At 58.1% G+C, this 27,959-nt stretch overlaps 1 protein-coding gene across 1 annotated transcript in view; it reads left to right on the top strand.

The window, feature by feature from the left end:
- Nucleotides 1-500: 500 nt before the first annotated feature.
- CHCHD6 (coiled-coil-helix-coiled-coil-helix domain containing 6) overlaps nucleotides 501-27,959 on the top strand; it is a 125,542-nt gene continuing 98,083 nt past the window's right edge. The window contains exons 1-4 of the mRNA XM_082664060.1: nucleotides 501-629; nucleotides 10,875-10,983; nucleotides 13,880-13,952; nucleotides 15,553-15,697. Coding sequence (XP_082520186.1) covers nucleotides 543-629; nucleotides 10,875-10,983; nucleotides 13,880-13,952; nucleotides 15,553-15,697 — 414 coding nt within the window. The 5' untranslated portion in view covers nucleotides 501-542. The remainder of the gene's footprint in view (nucleotides 630-10,874; nucleotides 10,984-13,879; nucleotides 13,953-15,552; nucleotides 15,698-27,959) is intronic.

Here is a 27,959-nt window from a genome sequence, read left to right as displayed (position 1 = left end):
CCCGGACCTTTAGAACAAGCTCTGGCCCCGCCGACAAAGCCCTCTCCACTCTGACCTTCAGCCCGCCTCCGGGTCTGCTCTGCACCCTCCCGCACTCGGGGCCCGCGCTGGGCCCTCGCTCTCCTCCCGCCTCAGGGCCTTTGCACGAAGTTCTTCCTCCACCGCCTCCCCCACAGAGGGGCGCCTCCCGCCAGCTTCTCTCCTGGCACCGCGACGTCGCTGTCTTCCTCAGCGCCTTCACGCTCTCCGTCTTTTCACCGCAAACCTGCAGCGCCTCCGCCCGCCCAGCGCGGCCTCCTCGGTGGTGGTGTCCCGGTCACCGCGGCTACGCTCCTCGGCCAGCCATCTGGCCACGCGCCGTCTGGGCGCTGCGCCTCGTGCTCCTGGTCCAGTGGGCGGCCACCGCGAGACTACAGCCCCCACAATGCCGCGCGGCCCGCGCCGCGATTGGCTGAGCCTCGAGCTTCGGCCAATAGGACGCGGCCTTGTTGGCAGGTGGCGCCGGTCCCGTAAACGCCGGCGCACCGGAGCCCCCTCCCGCCATGGGCATCACCGAGAGCCGCGAGGGCCGAAGGGCGTCCCTCGGGATGGACCAGGAGGAGCGGGTCCGGGTGCTGCAGGGCATCCGGGTGAGCGGGCGGCCGGCGGGCGGGCGTGGAGGCGTCTGCCGGCGCTCGCCGCGAGAGGGCCGCGAGTTCGGAGGGCGCCGCAGGCCTGGCCTCCTCAGGGTGGGAGGACGGACGGAGACCGGGGGGCGGGGCCTCGTTACCTGGACCCCTGCCCGGGTGCGCCTTGGACGTTTGATCCTGTGCCCTCGCCGCCCGCGGACGCCCAAGCGTGTACGAGGACAACGAGCCGCCCCCCCTTGGGTTCCGGAGCCGCGCTGCTGACCTGACTGACCACCTCCCGTGCCAGTCCCCCCCAAGCCCCCGCTCCCTGTTCGCTGGCCTCGGGGCCTCCTTGTCCCTCGAGGTGCGGGCCTGCTCGGCTCGCGATCTCCGCACGGGTTGTGTTCGCGCCCCCAGTTTGCCTTATACCCGCTCTTGCGTTCTTGTAGTTCAGGTCTCACGTGAGGGTCCTTTCCCGACCATTCAGTCCAGAGTGCCTGCCCATCCCCGCGGTCGCACACTGGTTTTTGTCGTAGCGCTCGCTCATCTCCATTTGAAACTTCTGTTGATGCTTTACTTCTTTGTGTGTTTCCGACCGCAGTGTAAGCTGCTTGAGGCCAAGGCTCTTGTGTGACTGCAGACTCTATCCCCAGACTCTAGAGGAAGAATAAAAGCAGCTCACGCTTGAGTGCTTAGTGGGGGCCATGGGTTGTGCTAAACCCTTGACGGGTACCCTGTCGTTTAATTCTCAACAGCTCTCCAAGAGGTCGGATTCTGTTCGCCCATTTTATGGATGGGGGACAGGGTAGGCATTGAGACATGAGGTACTTATCCAGGGTCACCTAGGTAACAAGCCGGCGAGCTGGGATTGCGCTCAGCGGGACTCCAGGGACTGTTCATTGGGTGCTCTGCTTGCTCCTGCACCTCTGCCTTGCACGTAGTGGGTGCTTTGTAAACCTTTGCTGAGTGATTAAATGGACGAACCCCAGTGAAGCAGGCACCAGGTGTCCATGGGATGCACAGAGCCGGGCATAGGTGAATTAGTTAATTAGGGAGCTGGCTCAGAAAAGGACATCAGGGCACTTCCCTGGCGGTCCAGTGGTTAAGACTCTGTGCTTCCACTGCAGGGGGCAAGGGTTCGATCCCTGCTTGGGGAAGTTCCACATGCCACGTGGTGTGGCCAAAAAGAAAAAGAAGAAATGGGCATCAGGAGGTGTGACATCTAGATAGTTGCTCATTAGCTGTGTGACCTGGGGTGAACAGCTTATCTGCTGAGTCTATCACCACATCTTTTAAACAACGGGGGCAGGCTGTGATAATCCTAGGTGCTGCCTTGGATGAGATGACGTGTGTGCACGTGTCTAGAAAAAGTACAGAGTGTTTTGTGGGAGCCTCTATTCTTAGCACGCCTACGTAGCATATTTGGTACTTGCTAGGTGTTATCCAGTCTTGACCTGGCTTGGGGCAAAGTCAGAATGGAGAGAAGACGGCTCCGCTCACGTTGGAAGGTGAGAGGCCGTAGCCGAATCGGAATTTAGAAAGATGCCCCAAGCTCTGTGTGGGCGCTCTCCCGCTGTTGTCACCTGCTTCGGAGAGTGTCGGAAAGTTCAGTCAGTCAGGGTCTTCTAAGGGAACGTCTTCTTTTTTTTTTTTTAACATCTTTATTGGAGTATAATTGCTTTACAATGGTGGGAACGTCTTCTAAGTGGACAGAGGAGTATCATCTCTTTTGGGTTTTATATCAGACAGGCACGTTTTATTTCTAGTTCTCTTAGCAGTTCTGCAAAGTACAAATTCTCTTTAAAAATGGAGAATCCGGCTTAGAGAGGTTAAGGAGTTTGCCCAAGGTGTTACTTCTGGGACTTTAACCCAGATCTTTTTGGGTACAAGAAATAGCCTTTTTTCACGGCTCCAACCTACCCTGCATACTCCCAGTGATATGCAAGGCAGTGTGAAAATTCTGTGACAGCCTCTAGCTGTCCTGACAGGGTGCTTAGTTCTACCAGAGATTGTTAAAACTAGAGGGAGCTTTGGGCAAACTCATCAGAGAGAATAAAGAGCTTGTCTAGAGGCATACAGTTGGGGGCACTGCCCCATGTTCTGAGACCCCTTCCTTCCTTCCTTCCTTCCATCCTTTCATCCTTTCATCCTTCCATCCTTTCATCCTTCCATCCTTCTTTCCATCCATTCGTGTGCCTGTTTTGAGAGAGGGAGACCAGAGAAAGGAGGTGATGGCAGTGCAGTGTTTGATGTAAGGTTTTTCCTGCTAGCAAAGTGACTCGAGGGTTGGGAAGTCCACCTTGTCTTTAAGCAGGTGAGTGAAAATCACTAGAAAAGATCATTGGTTGAACCAAACGAGAAGTTAATTTAATAGAAGGTATAGGAGGTGTGTGCCAAAGAAGAACATCTGCCTGCTCCTTCAGAGAAAGTTAAATATTCTTTTTTATTTTTTAAAAATAAATTTATTTATTTATGGCTGCGTTGGGTCTTTGTTACTGCGTACGGGCTTTCTCTAGTTGTGGAGAGCGGGGGCTATTCTTCATTGCGGTACATGGACTTCTCATTGCGGTGGCTTCTCTTGATGCAGAGCATGGGCTCTAGGAGCCCTGGCTTCGGTAGTTGTGGCTCGTGGGCTCTAGAGCACAGACTCAGTAGTTGTGGCGCACGGGCTTAGTCGCTCCGCGGCATGTGGGATCTTCCCGGACCAGGGATCGAACCCGTGACCCCTGCATTGGCAGGCGGATTCTTAACCACTGTGCCACCAGGGAAGTCCAAAAGTTAAATATTCTTAAAGACCTCTTGTATTTAATCCCCCCGACCTGGTCCTGGAAAGCATTCTACTTTCCTTAAAATGAAATGACAGGACCTTGCTAGTTTGCACACTCATTTGCATAAGTTTACATAGTGAGTTCAAGCCCTAATTCCGAGGAAGGTAAAAGAAATTTAATTAATGCAAAAAGCTGCAATTATATTCACCTCTTTTTCAGAGCAAGCATGTGTGAAATACATAAAGATTGCATTTCAACCAGTGTGTTTCATTTCATCCTCCAGTAAGAGGAGGTACACACGTAGCCACAACATCCCGTGTGTGACTGTCCCCTCTGCCCCTGCACAGCCATCTTTGGTGACTCAGCTGAAGTTGGTTGCATGTCAACCTGCAGACCCCTGGCTGTTCTCCAGCCTTTGCCTCTTCCATCCACTCGGTTCCCGCTCCCCTTCCCAGGTCGCTTCCCGAGGCTGCTGCTCTAGCTGTGTCCCCAGGCTCATTTCACCCTCAGGGCTATACCACCTTTACCATCATTCATTGCCACGGGAGGCAAGTCGGGACCACTGCTGAAGGGAAGATCTCAGAGGAGGTCGAGGGACACAAGGGACAGCTCCCCGTGTGCCCACACCAGAGAGGCCAGGCGTCCCCGACGTGTGGGTACCGCTTCACCGCCACCTCAGCAAGCGCTCACTGTGAACTGGGCCTGGCCTGGCAGAGACTACAGGGGACAATGCACAGGGCCCTGCCTCATGGAAGCCTCATCCCAGGAGGGGGAACTGACCGAGAGAAAGAAAGACGAGGCAGAAGAATAAGAATTGCAAGCGCCACGAAGAAAACAAAAAGGATGCGAAGAGTGATGGGGCTTCCTGCGCAGGTGGGCTGGTCAGACAGTGCTGCTTGGATGAGCTGACGGTGACGACGGGCCTGGGCCAGCGGGGAAAGGCTGCTCTGCTCTGGGCTGAGTAGTTTCAGGGCACTGCGTCACCCGGGCCCCAGGCTGACCTTGGGAGATTTCATCCCCATGCAGAGGTGAGGAAGCAGGTTCAAGGGGGTGAAGGAACCCCCGGTCACGGCGAGTTGGTGGTAGAGCAGGAAGCTCAAACTTTCCGGCTCCACAGGCTGTGTGCTTGGCAGCCGCATAGAGGTTGGGATGGTGGAGGAAGTTGTCCAGGTGATGAGGCTAGACGGGTGATGCAGGGCTGTTCACACGTTTCTCTGGAGGCGACATTGGGGTTCTCTATTCAGGGGTGGAGCTTTGGAAAGATTTTATCTGATGATAGTGACTTTTTAAAAAATGACTTTATGGAAAAGTATTTTACATGTAAAATTCACCATTTCAGGGATTTTTTTAAAAGCAAATTTACAGAGTTGCTGTAAATCTTTTAAAGCAAATTTACAGAGTTGAGCACAGTGGGATTTTAGAACATTTACGAGGCCTCACAGGTTCCCCTGTACCTATTTGCAGTCACTCCCCACTCCCGGCCCCAGGTAACCACTAAGCCCTCTGCCTCTGTGTGGTTTGCCTTTTCTGGGCATTTCATGGAAGTACATCGTGCGTCTTTCACGTCCAGTTCCCTTCACTTAGCACAGTGTTCTTGGCGTTGGCTCCTGGACGTTGTGGTATGTATCAGGAGTTCCTTTTATTGCCGAATAGCATCTCATTGTATGGATATTCTGCACTTCGTGTATTCAGTCAGACTGATGGGTATTGGAGTTGTTTCCTTTCTTGACTATTATGAGTAATGCTGCTGTGAGCATTTGTGCATAAGGTTTTTTTGTGGTCGTTTGTTTTCATTTCTCTTGGATAGATAACGTAAGAGTAGCATTGATGGGTCATTCTGCTTATGACTTCGGTGAATTATTAGGTTTAACTTTTTGAGACGCTGCCAAACTGTTTTCTGAAGGGGCTGTACCGTTTTACATCCCCCTCAGCAGGATAGGAGGCTTCCAGTTTCTCCACACCCTCACCAACGCTTGTTATCATCTTTTTGACTATAGCAATTCCAGTGAGTGTGAAGTGGTACCTCATTGTGGTTTGAATTTGTGTTTCCCTAATAACTATTCATGTTGAATGTTTTTTCATGTGCTTATTTCCTGCCCAGATATATTTGTTTTTTGGTGAAATGTGTATTCAAATCTTTTGCCCACTTTTAGTAGCTTTTGATGGGGTTGTTTGTCCTTTTTATTGAGTTATAAGCCCTTTATCGTATTACGATTTGCAGATATTTTCTCCCAATCTGTGGCTTGTCTTTTCATTTTCTTAATGGTGTCTTTGAAGTGCAAACATTTGTCATTTTGATGATGTTTAACTTATTTTTTTTCTTTTAGTGATTGGGCTTTGGCATCATATCCCAGTAATCTTTGCCTAACCCAAGGTTATAGAAATTTTCTCATATGTTTTCATCTAAGAGTTTTGGCTTTTATACTTAAGTCTGTGATCCATTTTTAGTTAATTTTTGTGTATGATGTGAAGTAAGCCTCTAAATCGGGTTGGCAAATCACTCTGCCATTTTAGGGTGAAAGCAGCCGCAGACAATATGTAAATGAATGGGTGTGGCTATGTTCCAGTAAAACTTTATTTATAAAATCAAGTGTTGGGTTGGATTTGGCTCGAGCACTAGAGCTTGGTGAAGTCTGCTCTAAATCCATCTTTTTTGTTTGAAATATTTAATTTTCTCAAACTACATTTGTTGAAAAGACCGTCCTTTCCCCATTTGAATTACCTTGGGACCTTGGTGAACATCAGTTGATCATAAACATAAGGGTCTTGGACCCGGTGGTTTCCACCCTGGAGAGAGGTCACCGCATGTCTTCCACAGCAGCCCTGGTCTCCAGGATCCCACCTGCCGTCTCTGCAGAGCGTTGCCTGGTTCCACCCTCTTGCCTTCCTGCACTCCACCCCGGTCATCTCTTTTGTTCTCATTTGTGAGCTGTTGACGTCTGGGTTTTAAACACCCAGACCATAGGTGTCCCCATGCTGCTGGCCATGTCCCCCTGCAAGTCTCCTGGGCGCCTGTGATTCACTGCATCCCCCCACTGCCTCTCCCACTCTCCCTGTTCCTGACGTGTGAAGGTCCATCCAGCTGGTCCCCACGCAGGAAGCTGATCCCACGTGCCCTTTTTCTCTGCATCTGATGTCAACTCTTGTGTCTTCCCTTCCAGGTGCTTCTGTTTCATCCTCTCCTTTTTACCCTCAGGAACTCTTGATCTCATTCAGGCCCGCCCCACCTTCCCCTTGCCCATCTGACACGTTGTTCTTTCTCCCAACATGCTTGCCTGCCACAAATCTGTACTTCCTGGCACTAGCAGGGTAATGTGTTTTTAAAAGGTACATTTTACTTTTGAGCAGCTCTCAGGCAGTGGAGATAAAATCCAGACAGTCCCGGTGGAGGTCCCTCCCTTCCAGGCCCAGCGGCCTCGCTCTCAGAGATGGCCCCCCCAGCTGGTGGTGTCAGTGATCGTTCAGGGTTAAAGCTGAGGTGCGACCCGCTTACTTCCCACCCATCCGCGCTTCCCGCTGTCTCCAGGTTCAATGCAGATTCCTGGGCCTGGCTCCCGAGGCCCTCTGTGTGCTGGTGCCACCTTCTCCTGTCGCCGCCCGTCCCGCGGGGAGGACACGTGCTGCCGTGCTGTTTCGAGCTGTGCTCCTCTGTCTGCAGGGCTCTCTCTCCCTTCCTTGGCTAAATTCCTCCTTGGCCTTGCGACCAGTTCAGGGGTTCCCTCTGTGCTGTCGCTGGTCACCGTCCTGGGTGGGGGGAGCTCTGCCCCGTGAGCAGGACCTCGTCTGCTGGTCTGTGGCCCCAGCATGTGACCCGGAACCGGGCTCAAGTCAGCAAGATCCTCGCTGGGCAGAGGTTTAAGCTACTGGCTCCATATTTCTTGGATGAAACCGTCAGCCCAGAAACTTTGTGGTATTAATCGACAACATTTAAAACTTGGAGGCGTTACATCAATTCAATGTTCAGTTTTTTGGGGAAGAATTGAAAGTCTGGTCCACGTTTCCAGGGGCGCCCCTTGGCTGGAGCTGTGAGGTAGCCACCCTCTGCGGGGCTGTGCTGTCTCCCGTCCTCGCCACGTTGTCCTGGCGCTCCCACTTTGCTGCCAGGCCCGCCTCGTTTGTTTTTGTCACCTGCCTGGCCCCATGGGCGTCGGTGGTTGCCACCTTTCTAGGGGGGCCTCCAGGACTCTTCTCGTCCAGATACTCGGATTTAAATCTGTGGATCTAATTTCAGCTCACAGAAAACTGGAGGACTAGCCAACAAAATCTCCACAGCAACAGCCGCAGGCAAAGCAGAGGAATCTTCTTAGAGTCACAGGAGGGCAGCGCCTCCCCGGGGTCAGTGTCTGGGCCCCAGGGGCCGCTGACAGACCCAGCTGGTCTGGAACATGCCGGTGCTCAGCCTGCGCGGGGGAGCCGTGGGCCAGGACGCGCGAGAGCAGCAGGGTGCGCTCAGAGGGTGCTCGGAAGGCGGCGCGTGAGTGGCCGCAGCGGTGGCCGTGGAGGGCTAGCTGGCTGCTGGCTCGGGCCAGCGCCCTCCCTCGCCCTTGGGTCATGTTTGGGCGTGAGATCTCGGTGTGCCTCTCCGGCCTGGTCATCTGGTGCAGCCTCTCTCACACACGCCCTTGTCAGGCCCTCGGACAGGCCAGACTCGGCCCCTCTCAGAGGCTGTGCACTCGTCCTCCCCTCTGCTCGGAACTGGATCCTTTTTTCTTGGATCTCAAGATGGGATTGTGGCGGGGCCTCCTCCCTGCAGGGCGGTGGTCTCCTGTTAGTGCCATCTCCTCTGAGGGGTCTTCCTGCCACCCCGTGTGCACCCGGCCCTGCCGGACTGTGTTTTATTCTCTCCCAGCGCTTAACCACTAACATGCCTCACAGATTTTGAAGACACATCTTTTTGAAATAGAGATCCCCTGTAATATTGATAGGTGGAGAAATCCACCTCTCACCCTTTGCCGTTAGTCCCCGTTTCCCCCCTCCCCCAAACCCCAGGCAGCCCATCTAGTGTCTGTCTCTAGAGATTTGCCTGTTCTGGGCGTTTCACACATGTATGCGGCCTTTTGTGTCTGGCTTCCTTCACTGAGCACGATGGTGTGGCCTGTGTTAGTAGTTCATCCCTTTCTATGGCTAATGTTCCATTATTTTCATTCACCTGCCCATCAGTTGATGGTTATTTGGGTTGTTTCCACCTTTGGCCATCACAGATAATGCTGACGTGAATGTGCACGTGCAACCCGCTGTGAATGTGTATTTGCATTTGTCTTGAGTGGGTACCCGGGAGTGGGATTGCTGGGCCTAATGGTGACTCTGTGTTGAACTTTGGAGGAACTCGCAGACTGTTCTCCACTGTGGCTGCACCATTTATTTGCCACCAGCAGTGTATCAGGGTTCCAGCTTCTCCATGTCCTTGCCAGCACTTGTCCCTATCTGACTTCTTGGTTATAGACATTCTAGTGGGTGTGAAGTGGTATCTCATTGTGGTTTGAATTTGCATTTCTCTCATGAGAATGAGAGCATCTTTTCATTTGCTTATGGGCCATTTGTGTATCTTCTTTGGAGAAGTGACTGTTCTGATTCTTTGCCCATTTTTAAATTCGGTTGTTTTTCTTTGTATTATTGAGTTGTGGGAGTTCTTTATATATTCTAGATACATGTCCCTTGTCACATATATGATTTGCAGATTCTGTGGGTTGTCTTTTCAGCTTACTTCATTGTGTCTTTTGAAAAACGAAACTCTAATTTTGATGAAGTTCAGTATATGTTTTCTCTGATTGCTCATGCTCTTGGTGGCATATCTACAAATTCACTGCCAAAGCCAAGGTCAAGAAGATTTACGCCTGTGTTTTCTTCCAAGAGTTTCATTGTTTTAACTCCTGCATTTAGGCCTCTGATCCCTTTTGAGTCAGATTTTGTATATGGTGTGAAGTAGGGGTCTAACTTCATCCTTTTGCACGTGGATGTCCAGCTCTCCCAGCACCCTTTGCTGACGAGACTATTCTTTCCCCATTAAATGGTCTTGGCACCCTTGTCAGTCAGTTGAGCACAGATGTATAGGTTTATTTGTGGGTTCTCAATTCTCTTCCACTGCTGTGTGTGCTTGGTCTTCTCTTGTTCTATAATCATTAATTAGCTATTTGATTTGTATCTGTCTTAAATACTAGAGGGACTCAGTTATTATTATTATAATCTTTACTTGCTGAAAGAAACGTTCATGGTAAAAAACTGAAACACAGAAGTGCCGAAAGTGAACGTCCTGGCCCAGCCGCTCTTGTCCCGTGTGCAGGACACGCCCCGGGACGTCTGGTGTGTGCCCCGAGTGGATGCGTACATGGGGAATGTGTGTGTGCCAAGGTCAACGTGTATGTATCGCAGGTCTGCGTCTTTATAATTGTGTATCTGTTTTACAAAGTCGAGATACAAAGTGTCCTCTGACTCCCGGGTCAGCGGTGGCATCCTTCCATGGCAGGCACACGTCTTACCTGTCCTTTCTCGACAATTCCGCGGTGTTTCATAGGAGGCGCACCATCATTTCTCTCACCACTGCCTGTCGTTGCTATCATGTTGTTTCCTTTTCCTGTGCGAGTCCAGCGCTGCTGTGCACACGTGGGAGCACTTTCCTCGCCTGGATCCCTGAAGTGGAGCTGCGGATGGTGGACTCGGTCTTCAAGTCATCTTAACGTCTCCCCTCGCTGTGCTTTGCGATGCCTTGCACATACTGGGCACTTAATAAATATTTATTGATGTCAACTCTTAGGGGCTTTTATTCTGGATTCATCCCTCGCTGGCTGTTTCATTTCAGTCAAGTGTTTTATGACACCCTCGTACCCATTTCACTCCTCTACGGTGGGGGAAAGATTTGATCATCCGGTCGTCACTGGGGGAGCCAGGGTGAAATGAGCCAGGCCGTGCTGGATTTTCTGCTGTGACGGTGGCCCTGGTGGGACTCAGACGGGAAGGAGAGGCGGCCCCGGCCCTCAGGGTGTTTACAGGCCATTAGACGAGGCCCATAGAATGTGAGACGCTTCCTAAGAGGTGCGCCTGTTGTAACAGGGAAAGGATTGGGAGAAATGGTCCTTAACTCGGGTGCTGTCTGGAAGAGCCCACCGTAGAGGGACCCTGGGACGCCCACAGGGAAGGGTGAGGTTTGCACAGCTGGAGGCGTCCACCCTCTGTACAGGGTGGGGCTGTAGTGGTTCTCAGCAGAACGGATTCAGGGCAGGAGAGAAGAAGGGGAACTCGGGGTCCCCTGAGTGTGTGGGAGCAGAAGGTGCAGCCGGGAAGCCAGTGGGGGACACGCTGTGGCCCGTGGAGTCCAGGCTGGGCGTGGCGTTGACCTGGCAGGTGCCAGGCCAGCACGAGAGGTTTCTGTGTGGAATTCCTTACGTTATTGGAGTTGGTCTTGCAGAATTAGTCTGCTCAGAAATCTGGGGCATGGGTAGAGGGGAGTCTTCACTTCTAGAGGGTTCTGTCATTTAACTGTTCCCCTCAATCCTTCCCACAGCTGTCTGAAAACGTGGTCAACCGCATGAAAGATCCTGGCCAGCCTTCCAGAGTGGGGCCGCTGACTCCTGCAGCTGCCGCCCTTGTCTCCTCTGAAGGCCGGGAGAAAGGTAGGCCGGGTGGCAGTTCTGCGTGGGGACGGAGTGGGCGCTCCTCCTGGAGATGAGCTGCCAGCTGAGCCCGCGGGCGGTGCATGACGTGAGCGCTTCCCACGAGAGAGTGGCCCCCGAACCGGGTGCTGTCCTGTTCAAGGACTGCAGCGCCGTGTAGTCAGAGCCTCTGTGACCATGACCAGGGCCGGAAGTTCCCCACTGTTCCAGCTTCTCCGCACGTAAGCAGTGAGTGGGTGACCTTGGCGCCAGCGCCAGAGCTCTGACCTGCCCTCACGCTCCGGGGTCCTGGCCCAGCTCCTGGGACGGTGCTCGTGGGGCTTCCAGGAGGGTCGCCACCCCGTGCCCCCGGCTCCTTCCCCAGCTCGCTGTGGAGCTGCTGCCTGAGCCGGACTGGAAGCGCTTTTGTTCCCCACTGTCGTGTCCGTCACAGGTGAAGAAACCTGTGCTTTTCTCCAAGTGACTCCTGTTAACAAACACCAAGGAACACTAGCGTTTGAGTGGAGAACGTGTGGTGCGGAAATATTAAGACACTACAAACAGGAAAAGTCCTCGTGACAGCTGATTAATGAGAAGAGCTCGTTGATGAGAATCTGGGTCCCCCTGCTGTAACCTGAGGTGTGAGTTGTTCGCTGACGGGCTGGAGGGGCCTGGCCGTGTGGGGCATGGATGCCGTCCCGACCCCCAGTGAGTGACTGCGGCCTCACGTTGGAGCTGTCTTCTCCGCCCACGGCCCCGTTCGGGTGCGAGCGCATAGGGGGCCGCACCTTGCTTGTCCCCCCGGCACGTCCTGAGCGCCGGCCAGGGATGTGGTCACGAGGCGCGCGCTGGCACACGTAGGCAGGGAGACGGACCCTCCCCCAGGGCAGCCCAGCTCCCGTCAGGAGCCGCGTGCGCAAACCTGTGGCTTACAGTGTCACGCGACAGTGCGACACGCAGCAGAAGCCCACAGAAGACGCCCTCGTCCTTTTCCGGGGGGTCATCCTCACCGTCTCTCCGGCCGGCTGGAGAGAGGGTTGAAGAGGCCTCACGTGTGTGAGTGAGCTGTAGGAGGGGGAGAGGCAGAGGGCGAAAATGGCTGCAATATGTCAGGCCACGTCAGGTTCAGCCTTGGAAGAGAAAAGAAGCATTTGTTTCAGTCTTGCTACGTTTGAGCAGTTTAAAAAGCAAGAAGAGTGGTTCATCTATCATTCGGTTTTGGTTTAACAAAGTATTTTGCTGTTTGAGGGTGAGTGAGTTTGGAGGTTCTGAGGGCTGGATTTGTCAGCATGGGCGGAATGCCCTGAAATGGATGAATCTTAAAATACTTTTACTTTTAAAATTCAGTGTCTGCTTTTACTTTAGTGATAGAACAAGATAGAAAAAGAAGTTAAAATTAAACCCTTGTGCCAAACCATACGCCAAATGCATGTCAGAGGAAGTCACAAGTTGAACTGGGAGAGGTGCAGTCATACAGCTAGAGCGGCAGGCAGCCTCTTAACCCCGTGTCAGGCGAAGAGACCTTAAATGAAGAGGAGGAGTGGGGGCTGTGACTGAACGATTGGAGACAGTTTAGAAGAAATGAATGAACAAAGAGTGACAAACTAGGGAGTAGAGCCGACAGGGAGGGAGCAGTGTTCATATGTAAAGAGTCCTTGAAGCCCTCTGACGGCTGCATGGAGAATGTGTACAAACGGTCAGAGAGGTGACGAGAGCCAGCTCCATGGAAGGTTGACACGCTTGAACCTGCAGGCTGCCGCGGAGCGTGGGCGCGGGGGTCTGGCCACAGGCTCTGCGGTGGGTGCACGCGTTACTTTTGTAGTCGTGAAAAAGGAAAACTGTATAGAAAGCAGAAATAAACGTGATAGACCTTACGTCACTAGAGTTGTTATAAGTCAGGCCCTAAGCCCAGGGAGCGTTCACGTCACATCCACACCAGGCAGCGGTGCCTCCTGCACGTTCCCGGCCGAGGACCTGGTGCGGCCCCGAGGGCTGCCCTCCCCCGCCCAGTGCGCCTGCCCGGCCTTCCGGGAGAGGCGTGGGCCTGGGTGAGTCCCGGGGCGCTGCGCGCGGTGAGGGCCCTTCCGGAGGGGCTGAGCCCCTCAGCTTCCGAGGTCAGCAGCTGAAAAGGTCTTGGGAGAAGCACCCCAACCCGTCTGCCTCCCAAAGCCTGGTTCCCCGGCCGGGTCTCGTGTGGCCCGAGTGGCTGAGCGTGGAGGCCTGCGATGGGGTGGAGGGCATGTGACCAAGGCCTCAGCGGAGCGGGGACGCCGAAGCCTGGGGCAGTGGGGAGGAGCAGAACCTCAGTGTCACCGCGCGGTGGGAGAGGAGAGTGAATTGGGTTTGCTCGGAGATCCCCACGTTCTCGGCCATGGGAAGGTAGACCTACTGCGACAGCTTAAAGGGCCCAGTGACACTAGAGGTGAAGCAGGTGAAAGGTGACATAGATGTCCTTAAGTGGGGTGTTGGCCACATTCAGGATCGAAACCCTACAGAAAGGGGTCTGAGAGAAACCAGGCACGAGGAGTCTCCCCCCATGGCCCCCGCCCTGCCAAGCCAGCCGACACCCCGGGGCTGTGCTCTCAGCTCGGACAGAGCAGAGCTTCCCTCAGCCGGTCTGGCCTCTGGGGAAGGTGACCTGGATTCCCAGTGGCCGCAGAGGGAGGAAGGGGGATTTGGACCACCGCACTCAGGTGTCCACACTGACCCAGCGACCAAGCCGTCCTATGCAGGAGACGGGCAGAGGGGCCTTCGGGCCACCCCTCTCCTAACCACAGAGTAAGGCTGTGTTCTGTGTCTGCCTGGGGCACATCTGTCCATGGGGTGACATCCTGGGCCCTCTCCTGGGTGACACTGTGCCTCTGTCCGTCCATGGGTTGCTGCTGATGGACTGACCTTCTCTTCTCCCCCTTTGCAGAGTGTAAATCGCCCAGGCCGGAGAGTGGCGGTGGCCGGCGGCCCTCGGGGGCAGAGGTGGATCTCCTCAGGAGGTAAGCCGAGGGCCCACTCACCCCGGCCCTGCGCCCCGGCCCAACGCGCCCTCCTCACCGGGTACCTTCTCCTAAAGGCCGGAGTGTTTGCGTCACAAACACCATCTTATTTAGGTGGGATGCCAAGCCTGTGATTTAGGTGGCACTAGTCCCAGTGTTCAGATGAAGACACTCCCGGGTGTGGGAGGGCCAGGACTAAATGGCCGAGTGGCCGCGCTGCTAGCCTGGTGCGTGCCGCTGTGTTTGCAGGAGCTGCCTCCATGGACAGTCTCCAGGGTGTGGGTGGCCTCTCCCAGCACAGGCCACAGCCCAAGAGCTTCCCTGCCCGGGGGCTGGTAGGCCAGTGGCCGGGCCCAGAGGTCCCCAGAGTGTACCCTGAGACTCCAGGCCTCGGGGAAGGCGGAGCTGAGCGCCCCTCTCCCTGGGGTGTGGTCCGCGGGGCCCACGCGGGGCGTGGAGTTGTCACAGCGCTGACTCAGTGAGCTGTCGGCTGGTACTGAGGGACCTCGTCTGCAGCTTCCAGGCCGTGGCCTCTGTAACAGGGACTCAGAGTTAGCTTAGGGACCCCCGGTCAACCACGGCTGGACGGCTCCCTCTGCAGGTCAGCCCAGCCATGGCTGTTCCGTGGTCAGGGGTCAAGACCCCACCTTCTGAGAATTTCCAGTCCTTAATCCCAAGAGACCTCCCAAAAATAAATGACCAGAACCTTTTTAAAAAAATGCTTTTAAACATTTTAAAAATGTTGAAGTAACACATGCTAATGGAAGACTTAGGATAATATATATGAAAGGAAAAAACCGCCCATAGATTCATCATCCCTTGTTAGTATTTTGGACTGTTTCTTTCAAATGTCTTCTTTCCTCTAGTTTAGGGTTATTTTTTCAAAGTCATGTAAAATTTTGTATCTTGCTGTTTTTACCAGTCTTCTAATTATCTTCCCTTTGTTGCACCTCGTCGTAAGCGTTTTTATTGCTGAAGGCGCCGTATGTGGGTGCTCAGTTTTAAAGCCGCGCATGGCATGGTGGGCAGCGTGGCGCGGAGGGCCTCACGTCTGTCACGTGCCCCCAGGCCGACCTGCCGCGGCCCCTTCACTGTGTGCGTTTTCTACACCCTAATAAATAACACTTCTGAGAACATCTCAGGACCGGTAACTTTTTTCTTTCTCTAAGATGATTTTATTAGGAAGACTGGAAACAGGTCCAAGGATAGGGACACGTTCAGGATGGAGAGTTGAATGTTCAAAAGCAAGGCTGCTGCTTCTGAACCTTCCTGCCCGCAGGTGGGGGAGGTGGGCTCCCCCCTCGCCCCGCCCCTCTAAAGGAGCAGCTCGAGTGAGGGTTGATCCCGTGCCCCGAGGATCTCTCATTTGGCGTTTGGCTGTCTGATTCCTCACCTGGTTGTCAGGCCCTCTGCTCCCAATCTGTATTGTTCTGGCTGAGAAAGTGTCACACTGTCCCTGCACACACCACTCCCAGGGGACTGTCACTGGTGCCTGACCCTCTCTGGCGCCACAGCGTTCCACCAGCCTTCACGTCCCTGGTCCCTGGCAGATGAAGCGAGCTGCGTCTGCATCTGCGTCTCCTGTCTCTCCCTGGCCCAGGTGTGACAGGGGGCAGGCCGTGGTCCAGGACGAGCTGCTCCAGGTGGTGACGAGGGACAAAGAGGCGGCTGCCAAGCCCCAGAGCGCGTCCCTGCGGCAGGGGGAGGGCGGCATGGACCCGGAGACGCATCGGTTCGCCCAGCTGGTGAGTGTGGGTCCCTGGCTGGCCTCCTGGCTCAGTGGCTCTGGGAAGCAGAGGTTGGCCCTGGAACCTGATGGGTCCAAAGTCCCAGCTTCTCCTCTGTGGAAAGGGTGTCTTTCTAGGGACCAGGAGCAGGGGGGGCAGTTCTTATAGCCCCGGCTCTGTCATTGATTTGCTTTGTGGCCTGTGGCCTCAGGTCTGCACAGTGAGAGCTGGATCATTGGGTGCTGGGTCCCGGAACCTCATAGGTGTAAGTGCTGTGAGGACATGTGTTCCAGGAGGGTGCAGAGGGAGAGTACTGTGGGCTTGGGGCCTTGCAACAAGCCAGAAACAGAAGGAGAAGTCACCCTGGGTGCGGAGCCGAGCTGTCTGCCCACTGGCTGGGGCGCATCCTCCGGCCCCAGGGAGCATCTTGGACTGTCCTGGTGGTCACACTCGGGCTTGTCTGCGGCTCGAGAGGAGGTGGTGAGGCCGGGCCCAGCAGTGCTGGCAGATCGCGGAAGCACACCGCGTTGGCTGTTGCCATTCTGGGTACATTTAACCGATGGGAGGTACCATCAGGTCTTTCTGCTGTGGGTGCAGGCTGCGTGTCACAGCAAGAGAGGTCACAGTGCCCCAGGAGCCACCACGTCATCACGGCCCGGGTACCCTCTCCTGCGGACCCAGTCACACTCAGCAGCAGGAGGAGGATGTTCCGGAAGCCCCAGCACAGATCCTCTGACATCCCTCTGCCTGGACGGCACCAGGGCCTGTGGCTGGGCCAGCCCTCGGCACAGGGAACCGGGAGCGCTCCGTTGGCTGGAGCTGGGGCTCTTTTCTAATCACGTTTGCGGGGAGGTGGGGGTGGGCGTCCGGAGAGAGCTAGGACTGTCAGGAAGTATTAATTCTCTCAGTGGTGGAGTGTGGGGTGTTCCCACACGTCCAAGGAATTCTCCACACCAGCTGCGTGTCCTACAGTTCAGCTCAGTTGTGACACTGTCTACCCGCGGTGGCATCAGATCCCCAGGTTAAGGGCTTGGTCCCATCAGGCTGCCCCCCCCCGACCTCTCCCCCAACTTCAGATGCCAGTTGAAGCCAGGTTGTCACGTGTGCTTCTGACCCACCGGCTGTAGATGAGAGGTTCCCACGGCCCCCTCCTCAGGTTGGATTAACTTGCTAGAGCAGCTCAGAGAACTCAGAGGAACACTTGACTTACTAGATCATAGGCTTCTGATAAGAGGCGTGGCTCAGGAGCAGCCAGACGGAAGAGACGCTCTGGGGAGGGTGGGGGAAGGCCCCCGAGCTTCCACGCCCCTCCCCGCACCCCCCCCCCCCCAACCAGCCTCCACGCCTTCCCAGCCTGGGCGCTCTCTGAACCCGCTCCTTCGGGGTTTCTCTGGAGGGTTCCTTATGCGGGCGTGATTGACTACATCACGGCCACTGGTGACTGATTCCGCCTCCAGCCCCCCTGCCCTCCCGGAAGGTCAGGGGCTGGGACCCACGTTCCAGGCCTCTGATCACACGGCGGCTCCACTGGCACCCAGCCCCATCCTTGGGTGGTTTCCCAGAGTCAGCTCATCAGCATAAGGAAAGACACCTTCATCCCTCTCAGCAGAGGAAGTTCCAAGGGTTTTGGGAGCTCCGTGCCAGGAACGGTGGGCAAAGACCAAATACGTCTTTCTTGTTGTAAACCGTGATGTCATGTCAGGAATGGGGTGGGGAACAGCTGTTGCAGCGTCTGACACCACGTGCCCCCGGGGCCACGGCCGGGACACCAGGAGCTCCCCGAGCTCCACAGAAGGAAGCCGGATGGTGTGAGGGCTCTGCTTGGACACCCCTCCCGGGGGGGGGCCTCTGCCCAGGTGTGCGGATCACGCAGCAAGCATGTGAGACACGCAGGTTGAACTGGGCCCTCGGGAAGGAGCAGCCATGTAGGATCCTCGCCCCTGGGAAACGTCCAGTCTAGTGGGAAGACAGACTTGAACCAGAAACTGAAAACGGCCAAACCGTTACAGTGAATGTGAGCCGGAGGCAAAGAGAATGTGCCTGGGATGCAGAGGCCATGGTGTCGGCCGAGGGAGCAGCTGGGCTGAGCCAGGCGGGCAGGAGGCGGCACTGGACGCGGTGAGGATGAGCGAGCCGCGTGCACGCACCGCAGGAGGCCGTGGACCAGGGGCCTGCCCAGTGACGCCGAAACTGAGACGGAGCCCCAGGAGCTGTAGGGATGGGTGCTGTGCTCTGACCTGTGGCCGGCTGGTGGAGAATCCTGACGCAGGGAGACCCCTGGTGAGGACAGGCAGGCAGCCCGACAACCTGGTGGGAAGGACCCTGGTTGGGGACATGCAGGGTTAATCGGTGTGGATGGAGCAAAAGCGTTGGCGCCTGGGACAGTTACCCAGTAGGCATGGCAGCCTGCAGGGGTGGACTGTCACCTGGAATGGGGTCACCACAGCGAAAGGGATTCACAGCCTCCCTCCCTCCTGCCTCCGGTCCAGGTGTGGGTTTCTTGGCGGGCAGGGTATCTTTAGAGGGAAGAAGACACATCCTGCCTGGATTCGCCCGCACGTCGGGGGACGGTGCCCCCGGCAGAGCTCTGAGGACCCGCGGGCCCCGTGGCTGCCTTCACGTTGCAGGTGTCCATGACTCCTTGTTGGGGCCCTGCTTTTGACCAGTGCCCACTTGCTCGTGCAGTTGGCGCCGCCTTTCCCTTTTAGGGACTCACCTGCTTCTTGTCGCGTGTCCCTGGGTGGGATTCCAGTGGCCTCTTTCCCTGCTCTGGTCCAGGCAGGGTCTGGGCACGTGGCCCAGGCAGCCAGTCGCGCCCTGGAGCAGGACCTGCAGTGCTGGGTGAGTGGGAGGCCGCTGATGGGGAGGACCACGTCCCACACCTCCACGTGCCCTGGGCATGGGCTGAGCAGACACAGACACGTGGCTGGTGTGGAAGGCGAGGTGAGGCCGATCGGGCCTGCTCTGCGCGTTGCCCGGGCAGAGGTGAGCGAGGCCGCCGCCGTCACCTTCACTTGGTCGGTGTGGTCGCAGCTTCTTTAGCGGAGGTAGCCTCAGAACTGTGCTTTGGAGGGTTTAAAGTAAGAGCAGAAAGACGGGGAGAAGAACCTGAGGGGGGCAGAGCGGCTTCTCCCTCCTCCCCTGAGTGCCCGCCAGGCGGGACGAGGGAGCCTGCCGGGCGGAGTGCTGAGGCTGGATCCAGCCTGGGCCCCGGGCTCGTGCCCCGACCCTGCACCTGCAGCCTCGTCTAGAGGGTGCTGAGCGCGCTGACATTTAGCACGCTCTTTGCTCTGACGTTTACAGTATGGACTTTTCAGTCCTCTTCTGCACGAGGGAATAATTGAGCTCATTACTGGGAAAAGTTCATAAAACTAATAACAAGGAAAGGTAATAATTTTTATAACCTACTCCTGAGGACCGAAGTGTTCCCGTTGCCTGCCCAGCGGCGCTGCGGTGAGCTGCCGAGTGTTGATGCGTGTTCCTGCGCGTGCGTGTGTCTGACCCCGAGTTCCCGTGCCCGAGCACAGTGAGGCCGAACAAACAGCGGAGCTGGGAGCAGAGAAAGGTTTCTTGCGAGGAGACAGATGGCTCACCCCCAATCTCCTGAACTCCCCGAAGGGTTTCAGCAAAGTACTTTTCAAGGCCAGGTGAGGGAGGGGAGCCGCAGGGTGTGTGATCAGCGGGTGCGCAGTTCTCTGATGGAACACTGGCTGATGGTGGGTAGCAGGGTGGGGTCACGGGCTAACATCGTCAGTCCTCAGGCTCCAGGAGGCCTGGGGGCTGCTCGTCATCAAGTAGTTACCGTGTTCCATTTGGTGGGGATTTTCACATCTGTAAAACAACTCAGGAGTGTGCAATAGATACTGTTTTCTGGGTGCTTCTGAGAGGAACTAGAGCCGAGGAGGGGAAGGGCCTGCCCTGGGAGGGCCCCGTAGAGTCCTGCTCGGTTGCACGAGCGCTGCGGAGCCTCAGGTGTAGCTGGGGTGGAGGCCTGGGCATCGGCGGGGCCTGTGTGACGTGTGCTTCCCTCTGAATCGGGGAGGAAGTTTGGAGCCCAGATCCCACGTTCCAGAGAGGAATATGAAAGAACAGAGCGGTTTCTTGGCCTCGGTCTTCTGGTGTGAGAGCTTTACAAACCCAGGGGATGGAGCAGCGAAGGCCTGGCAGAGCCTTCCTTTAGGGAGAGCGAGACTTACGACCCTGCCTGTTGGATTCCTGAGCGTATTATTAGGAGTGTGAAACTGCAGTACACCTGATAGAAAGTACAAACTTCCATCTCTTTTCTTTTCCAGTGAGCGATTCTTTTATGACGTTATATATATGTTCTCTGGGTGCCTGTCGTATGTCAGGCACTGGGTTAGTTTATTGATACAGCTGCTGTCCCCGAGAGGCTCTGTGCTTAGGGTAGTTCAGTGTTCTCACGAGTGGCTGCACAGAAGACCACGTGATCCCAGCACAGTGCCTCCCCTTCGGGAGTTGATCATCTAAGGAACAAGACGCACAGAGGTGCAGGAGGGGAGAAGTAGAAAGAAAGTCTGCTGCTGAGGTCAAACCAAAAGGAATCTGCCCAGGCCCAGGGGACTCCTGGTGTTCAGGGCTGTCCCTCCGCAGGCAGGCGGGGCCTCCACAGGCCTGGTGTAAGGGCTGCCCCGCCCTGCCCACGGCCACTCCCCTCCACCCCAGTCACATCTGCTCAGAGGGCGGTGGTGGAGCTGGTGGGGGGGGGTGGCGGTGCACTTCATTCTTTTAGGGAATTGGAGGAGTCAGTTAGAAGGGGTAGCGTGAGGCCTCCTGGGTTCCTACTTTCCTTGTTCAGGTCGAAGTTAAAATCACTCGGCCTGTGGTTAAAGGATGTGACAATTCTTAGAGAAAGGAAAACTATAGGTAGGCTCGTGTGAAAACTGGTTCAACCATATTTTAAGCTGGTTACACACCAAAAAAAACCTTTGGTTTTATTTCGCATATACTTTATACAAACTGGGGGTGGGGGGAGGGCGTGAACCCAGACGCGGGCTAAGAGCTGGCGCCAGGTTCACGGCTGGCCCTTGGCACATCAGGCCTGTGTCATGACGCTGCAGGGGTCGCGGGGACCGAGGAGGGAGCCTGGCATGAGTGGGGGCCCGTCTGGGCTCCCCCGATCCCCGGGCACTCTGTGCGTTGCTGGAAAAGTTAAAATTTATTCTTCTCTGCTTCACCTCCACCCGGGGACCAGGACACGGAGTCCACGGAGCTGACCTTAGGACAGACCTGCGCGTTTCCTGCCTCCATACGTCCATTTATTTGGGGGCAGATGCCTTGGGCCTTCCGCACGGGTGGTGTGGGCGTGGCGGGCGGGGCGCGGAACGAGGGAGGGCTCCCGGTTCAGCCTGGCCTTGGGCAGACGCCCACCCGCACCCTCTGCTCTCTGCACCTTTGGCCCGGCTGCCCAATGCTGTGTGCCAGGACCACCTGGGGACTCAGTAAAAATATACGTACTTGGATCTTGGGCTGGAAACAGTGGATTTGACGCCAGAATCCACATTGCTAACAGCCCCCGTGGTGCTGGTGCAGCAGGCCCGGAGCCGGCTCCTGGACCGGCGTTGGGAGCCCGGGGACCCCCCAGTTCTCGGCCCTTTTTGCTGCTGTGCCCCGCGAGATGTGGTGTATCCCACGGGTGACGCGGCTCCCGTGGTCCTAGAGGGCAGGGGCTGTGCTGTGTGACACGAGCTCCAGGTGACCGGTCCTGATGCAGCTCCTGCCCAGATGGACGCCTTGGTCAGACTTCCCGGCCTCAAAGGGAATCGGGAGCCCCTCGCTGAGGAGAGCAAGGAAAGAGGCCGCTCTGTGCTGGAGCCAGGCCTGGAGGAGCTGGGCGAGCAGGGCTCGGCGCTGGGGGGCGGGCGAGGGTAGACTGTGGCCGGAGCCGGGCAGGGATGGCCAGGTGCACCCCCTGGCCCCCGCAGGGACCTGACATGTGTGCAGCCGGACCCTGGGGCCTGGCCGTGTGAGGTTGGAGGCACGTGGCGGGAGCGGAAGGAAACCACGTCCAGGCACGTTGGACTCACTGTCCGGCCCGAGTGCGGAGGCTGCTGCCCGTCTAGGCGCCTCCCCATCGCCGGGAGCCCCGTGGGCCCTGCAGAGCTGAGGGCGGGCCAGCGGCGTCACCCGGGAAGCTCGTTGGGCTCTTGTTTCCTGTCCGGCTGTCCAGCCCACAGGGGCACCGTGGTGCGTCCTTAGGTGGAAAAGTCCTGTTTTCCCTCAGCTGTTGTGCACATTTTCACCACCTGGAAGGCGAGGCGGCGGGCGGGGCACGAGCAGGGAGGAGGGGGCACCTGTGGCGAGTGGACAGCGGGTGGCCCTTCCCTCTGAAGTGGGGCCGACGCTCTGGGTGCCGAGCAAGGTGCCTTTGGGTGAGAGGCTGGGGCTCCAGGGGCTTCGCAGCCCGGCCATCTACCGGGTCTGAGGGGCCTCTGCTGGTGACGCCAGAGGCTGGAGACCCTCCTTAGTGCTGACCTCGTGGGGCAGATGGCCAACGCGGTGCGTTCCTGGTGCCACTGCGTCTTAGTAGCAGGGCATGCGTCACCGGGCACGTCCGTTAGTGCCGGGGATGAGCGCCGAGCCAGTGGTGGGCTGGATCCAGGGCGCTGAGAGCAGGCTTCCCTCCTAGGCCTCTCCAGGGACTCGGCTGCTGGCCTCAGCCAGGCTCCTGGGCACCTGTGTGCCTGATGGGCCCCCAGGGCCCGGGACGCAGCCTCCCTTGGGGAAACGCAGCCCCGGAGGCTGACCTGGGCCGTCTGATGGGCACTGGGGCTGAGGTGGCAACTTACTGACCTCCCGCGTCGTCCCTCGGGAGGCCCAGGGCCTGGCTCAGAGTCTGGGGCCTTCCTGTTTTGAGTGGGTCTCTTGCGGCCTGGGCGAGCCTGACGGCGGGGGAGACCCGGCACCCCTGCATGCACTCCATGCCCGTGGGTCCTGAGGGGCCGTCCGTCCGCCTGGCCCGTGGGTCCTGAGGGGCCGGTCCTCCACCTGAGCCCCGTGGGTCCTGAGGGGCCGGCCCTCCACCTGAGCCCCGTGGGTCCCGAGGGGCCGTCCGTCCGCCTGGCCTGTGGGTCCTGAGGGTCCGTCCGTCCGCCTGGCCTGTGGGTCCTGAGGGGCCGGCCCTCCGCCTGGCCCGTCCTGGCAGCGGCCTGTGTCCCTTTTCTGCCCCTGGGGTGGAGCTGGGCTGGCGCCTGCCTGCTTCTACACCTGCTCCAGGATGCCAGCAGGCTGGGGAGAGGGGAAGGCCATGGGTTATTTTCAGTGTGTTGATGTGGTTTTTTCACATAGTCTTCGGGGAGCTACCATTCTGCCTGCTCCTTTCTGTTTCAGATTTGTCAATTAGCAGACCATGTTTGCCTCGCGGGTAGATGCCATTGCTGGCTACTGGCAGGGTAAAGAATGGGAAAGAGGTTATTTGGCTGACAAACCCAGCAGTGGGACAGGGGAGAGTCCCAGGTCTTCACTAACCCCCATGTCTGCTCAGTGGCCAAGCCAGGTCCCCGTCTTGTGTGTCTGGGTCAGCACGGCATGTGCGCCCATCGGGACAAGTTTGGCTGTAACAGAAGCCCGGGTGCGGTGGCTTCAACGGTGGGGGTGTGTTTATTTCAAGGACAAGTCGTTGGGCAGAAGGCCTGGCAGGCGCTGTGGCTCGGAGCAGGGTCCCTGTCCTCCTTCCCTCTTGATCCGGCGACCTCCTCAGGGCTGCAGGGTGGCTACTGTGCCTCCAGGCATCACGGCAGTTTTCCAGTTGGGAAGAAGGAAGGGCCCAAAGCCTTTCCTAGTGAGGTTTTGTTGTTTTATGTGGGAGGGGCAGCCTCCCTAGAGGCCTCCTCGGCAGAACGGGGTCCTAGGGCCACCTCTGGCTGGAAGCGGGGTTGCGGTGGTGATTTTAGGTGGACATTTGACACCCCCAGATCAAGGAAGGGTCTGGGCACTGGTCGGGCGGTGGGCTGGAAGGCTCCCTGCTGCGGGACCTGGGGGCCTGGGTGCAGAGTCTCTATGGACACGGCACAGCCTGCGCCAGCCTCATTTCCTCCCATGTCCAGTGGGAGCGTCTGGAGCTGCTGGGAGCAGGCGCAGCGTCCAGCTCGCCGTCTGGCTGGTGGGGGCAGGGGTGCCTGCACCCTCTGCGTCTGGCCCGCCTCCCCCAGGATGAGGGGAGGAGGAGCTGCGTCTGGAGGCAGCAGTGGGGATGATTCTGCGCGGAGGGGACGCTGCATGGGGGCTGAGGTCCCGTCCTCCTTCCCGAGGAGCCGGCACCCCTCACCTGGGCTCCTTCGTTCTGAAGCTGACCTAGGCTCCCACGGGGCCCTGCGCTCTCCTGACTCCCAAGGGTGTGGGGTGGAGGGGCCGTGCTCTCATCAAAGCCCAGGTGGGAGTGCTTCCTGGGCCCCGGGCTCTTGAGAGGCTGAGGGAGCCCGCCGCCTGCGTTCTTCCCCACGGCAGGCAGCGTCTCCCACTGCTGGACGAGTCAGTAGGCTTTCTAAGGGAGGATTCCGGCGCCCTGTGCTTTGCTAGGACCGGGGGTCGGGGGGGTGGTTACTGTGTGAGGCCTTTCCATGATGCCCCTGGGCCACCCGGCCTTGCCGCCCTCTAGCCTAGGCTTGGCCCCTTGTCCCTTTGCTCCTGCTAACTCTGCCCTCTGGGCCCTCCCCTAACGCACCTGGTGGCCTCTGCCCACAGGCCTGCACCCTTGCCGCACGGCCGCTCTGTCCTTCCCCTCCTGTCCCTGGGCTGTCGGTGTGCAGCCACGGATGACGGCACAGATAGGCTCTGGGTGTCAGACGGTGTGCAGCACAGCCGTTTGTGGCCGGCCGGTGGACTCAGGGCCGCCCTTGTCTTCCCACTACCACGCTGGCCATAAATAGAAGCACATTGTGGGCGCCCTGGGGAATGTCAAGCAGCTGCGGGCTGGCACGGGAGCCCATCGTGTGCTTACCCTCCTCGGGGAGGGTTCCTGAACCTGGAGTAGCTGGTCTGTGGCGGGTGCCCCGTCTTCCTTTGTCCCTTAGACTCTCTGCGGGGCTGCCTTGGTGTTCGCTCCAGAGCGGAGGGCTTTGCACCTCAGGGTTCCCAGCCCCAGCCGCTGCTGGGCCCCTCGACTGGGGCCGGGCCGGCCTGGGGGCCGCCGGGGGCCAGGTACCTGCCCGAGAGCCTCACCTCAGGCCGGGTCGCTTAGCCCAGTTTCTGGCCCTGGTCCCAGCCCGAGTGGAAGCCCCTTCATGACTGCAGGGGGCCACTGGGACCACTGGCTCCTCTTCTAAGGCGCTCTAAGCTTCCGGAGCCGTTTTCTTTTTTCGCTTTCACCTTGTCTCCTTCTTCTCCTTGAGACCAGCTGGTGCTGCCCCGGGTTTCATGACTGGGGTCTGAAGCCCGGGAGCAGATGACTCACCGGAAGGTCTGGGTCTTGCTCTGGTCAGGGGTGGTACTGCAGCAATCGCTGGAGGCCTGGGTCGGCTGTGTTCTCTGCTCCGCGTGTGGGGTCTTCCTGCACCTCAGTTTCCCCCCCATATGGTGGTGGTGAGGATGCCCGCAGCTCAGAGGTGTAGTGGGGATTAAACGAGGTGTATTTTAGCCTCTAGGAAGATGTCCGCGCTTAGTCGGTCCTCAGCAAAAACCGCACCTGGCCGTTTCTCAGCCAGGCGTGAGCTGAAAGCCTTCCTCGCCATCGGTGTGAGGCGCATGCTCCGCAGTTCCCCAGCCGTTGTTACTGCTCTGCTGTCTCATGGCTCTCCTGACCTTGACCTTGACCCCAGGCGTCTGCCCGACCCGGAAGGGTTCGGCCCCTCCTTCCCTTTGTCCTCCTGTCTGGCCCCACACCGGCTTCCTGTGCACCTGAGCCTGGGCTCCCAGGGCCACTGCAGGGGGTCACGCTGGGCCGGAGGGTCTTGGGCTCTGACTCCGTCACTGCTGCTGGCTCGCCCCTCTCTTCGCCCTGTTCCAGGGGCCCCTGTGCCCCCCACCCGGCGCTGTGCCGAGCCCTTTCCGCACCTGCTGGCCCGGTCCTGGCTGGGCTTTCTTCGTCCTGGCCTCGCCTCCCTCTCTTCCCCTTGGAGCTGCTCTGTCCCCTCCGCCTGCTGTCTGAAGTGCCCCCGCCCTCTGCTGCAGTGTCTTGAGATCAGAGTTTGCTTCTCAAACTCCTTGAAGTTTGCTTTTCACGGCCATTGATACTTCGTTCTCAGAAACAACAGATCTGGTGACTCTCCTTCACGTTTCCTCCGTGGGCTCAGTGAGGGCTTCTCTGGGGGGCGGGCCTGGGAGTCAAGGCCTGGAGGAACAGGAGGGGCGGGGCCCGGGGCCTGGGGCCGGGGGTCGGTGAGCTGGGGCACTGCCAACGCAGTGTGGGGACGGGGCCGGGCCACCGTGGAGGGACTTGTGGGCCTGGGGGGCGTGCAGCTTGGGCGCAGTAGGGGCCCCCAGGAAGGTTTTCACAAGGTGCTGCTGTATGGAGAACAGTCCTGCTGGGAGGCCATGGCGGCCTGGACAATGGACGGCGGCCAGTGGGTGGGAGGAATGGGGGGGGAGGAGTGGACAGGTGGGGGAGGGAGAGGAAGAAGGAAGGCTTGTGCGGGGGTCTCAGTGCCGCCAGGGGGGCCCGGGGAGTGCGCCCTCTCTGGCCTCCTGCCTGTCCCCATTGCCAAATAGGCGAGCTGTGCAGGGGGGTCCCGGTGTGCAGGAGGGCAGAGAGCAGGTACGTGAGGAGGAGGCCCCCAGGGGCATGCGCTCCTCCCGGTAACAGTGCAGGGTGGGGGGTGGTCTGGCGGTTCCTTGTCCCAGGAGGGGGAAGGGACCATAGTGCACGTGCCCACTCAGTAGTTTGAGGGCCAGATCCAGGCGCCCTCCTGGACGAGCCTTGTTGCCCAGGGTGGCCGCGTGGCCGTGCCTAGCTGCAGGCTGGGGACAGCGGGAGACCTTCTCTGGGGTCCCCACAGAGTCCCCCCCTCATCTGCTTGTGCCCTGCCCTCTGCTCAGGGCCTAACGGCTGTGGGTACTGCCCAGACGGAGCCCTCCAGCAGAGCGTGTGCAGAGCAGCCGTCTTCGCCCTGGCCCTGGGCCCTCGGTCACTCGCTGTCACTGTGCTGCTGTGACAGCACTCTGTTCTGCACATCCGGCAGCGCCTGCGGCAGGCCCGTGCCCCCAGCTCCGCCCGGACTCCACACGGCTGTGCGGGAGCAGAGGTGTCCCCGAAGAGTGCACTGTTTTTGGCTGTCCCTTCCCAGTGGCCATTGGCCGTCCAGGCAGCTGCCTGGGGGCTTCTGCAGAGGCCTGTTGTGAAGAGGCCCCGTCGGGAGGCTGAGTGTGCTGCGGCCCGCGGCTCTTCCCGGGCCACCTGCCCACAGTTGGGCCCCGGCCAGGTCTCAAAGAGGAACGGTGATTTCCAGCAGGTCAGGTGGAGTCAGACAGGGGAAGTCCTCCTGGGCTGGAGCGGGACGCGAGGGGCGGGACTGAGGTCGCGTCCGAGCTGGCCTGGCTGAGGGCGGCAGCCTCTGCAGTGCGAGGCCCTGGCTCAGCCCCTCGTTCCCTCCCAGGCCCTCCCCTGAGCGAGTAGAGCCACGGGCTTTCGTGCTAACTCTCCTGCCCTAGCCTGAGCCTCGTGCGACCCGGTTAGCGCTGCCCCGCCTGTGGCCACAAGCGGAAAGCCCTGTGGCAGGTGCTCAGCCCCCTCCCATGCTCACGCGGGCTCTGGCGGCAGTGTCCAGGCCCAGGCTTCCCCCTCCTCCTGGGAAGACGCAGCTGACTGAGGACGGCTGCTGCTCTGCTGACCCCAGCACAGCCCTCTTGACCTCCAGAGGCTCTGGAAGGCTGGCGGAGAGAGGTGGACATGGAGGGTGGCCTCGTCTTTCTTGCCCTCTGGTTTTCCCTGGAGCCCCCAGGACTGCAGAAGGGATCGTGGTTCTCCCTTTCGTCCACCCTGCGGCCCCGTGGGGCTGGTGTTTGCCCCCGGCCTGTCCTGGAACTCCCTTGCTCTTTCTCCCCGAGAAGAATTTGCCTGTGTTGCCCTAACTTGATTCCTGTCTCTGCTCCCTTGGGGGCGCTGGGGATTCTGCTCCTTTGCTGGGCTCTCTGGCCAGAACAGTCCTGAGTGTCTAGGATCTTAGTGTGGAGCATTTTTAATTGTTTGGTTACGTCCAGCAGCTGACATTGGAGGCTGTGGCCTGGCCTGGGCTCCGGCGCCAGACTGCCTGGGACAAGTCCTGCGTCCTGGCTGTGCTCCTTGGTCGTCACTTAATCTCTCGTGTCCCTTCTCGTAAAGGGGGCGGTG

Source organism: Grampus griseus (assembly GCF_964374135.1).
Source record: "Grampus griseus genome assembly, chromosome: 10".
NCBI lineage: Eukaryota > Metazoa > Chordata > Mammalia > Artiodactyla > Delphinidae > Grampus > Grampus griseus.
The sequence above is the reverse complement of the archived record's forward strand: the minus strand, read 5'-3'. Positions and strand labels throughout refer to the sequence as shown.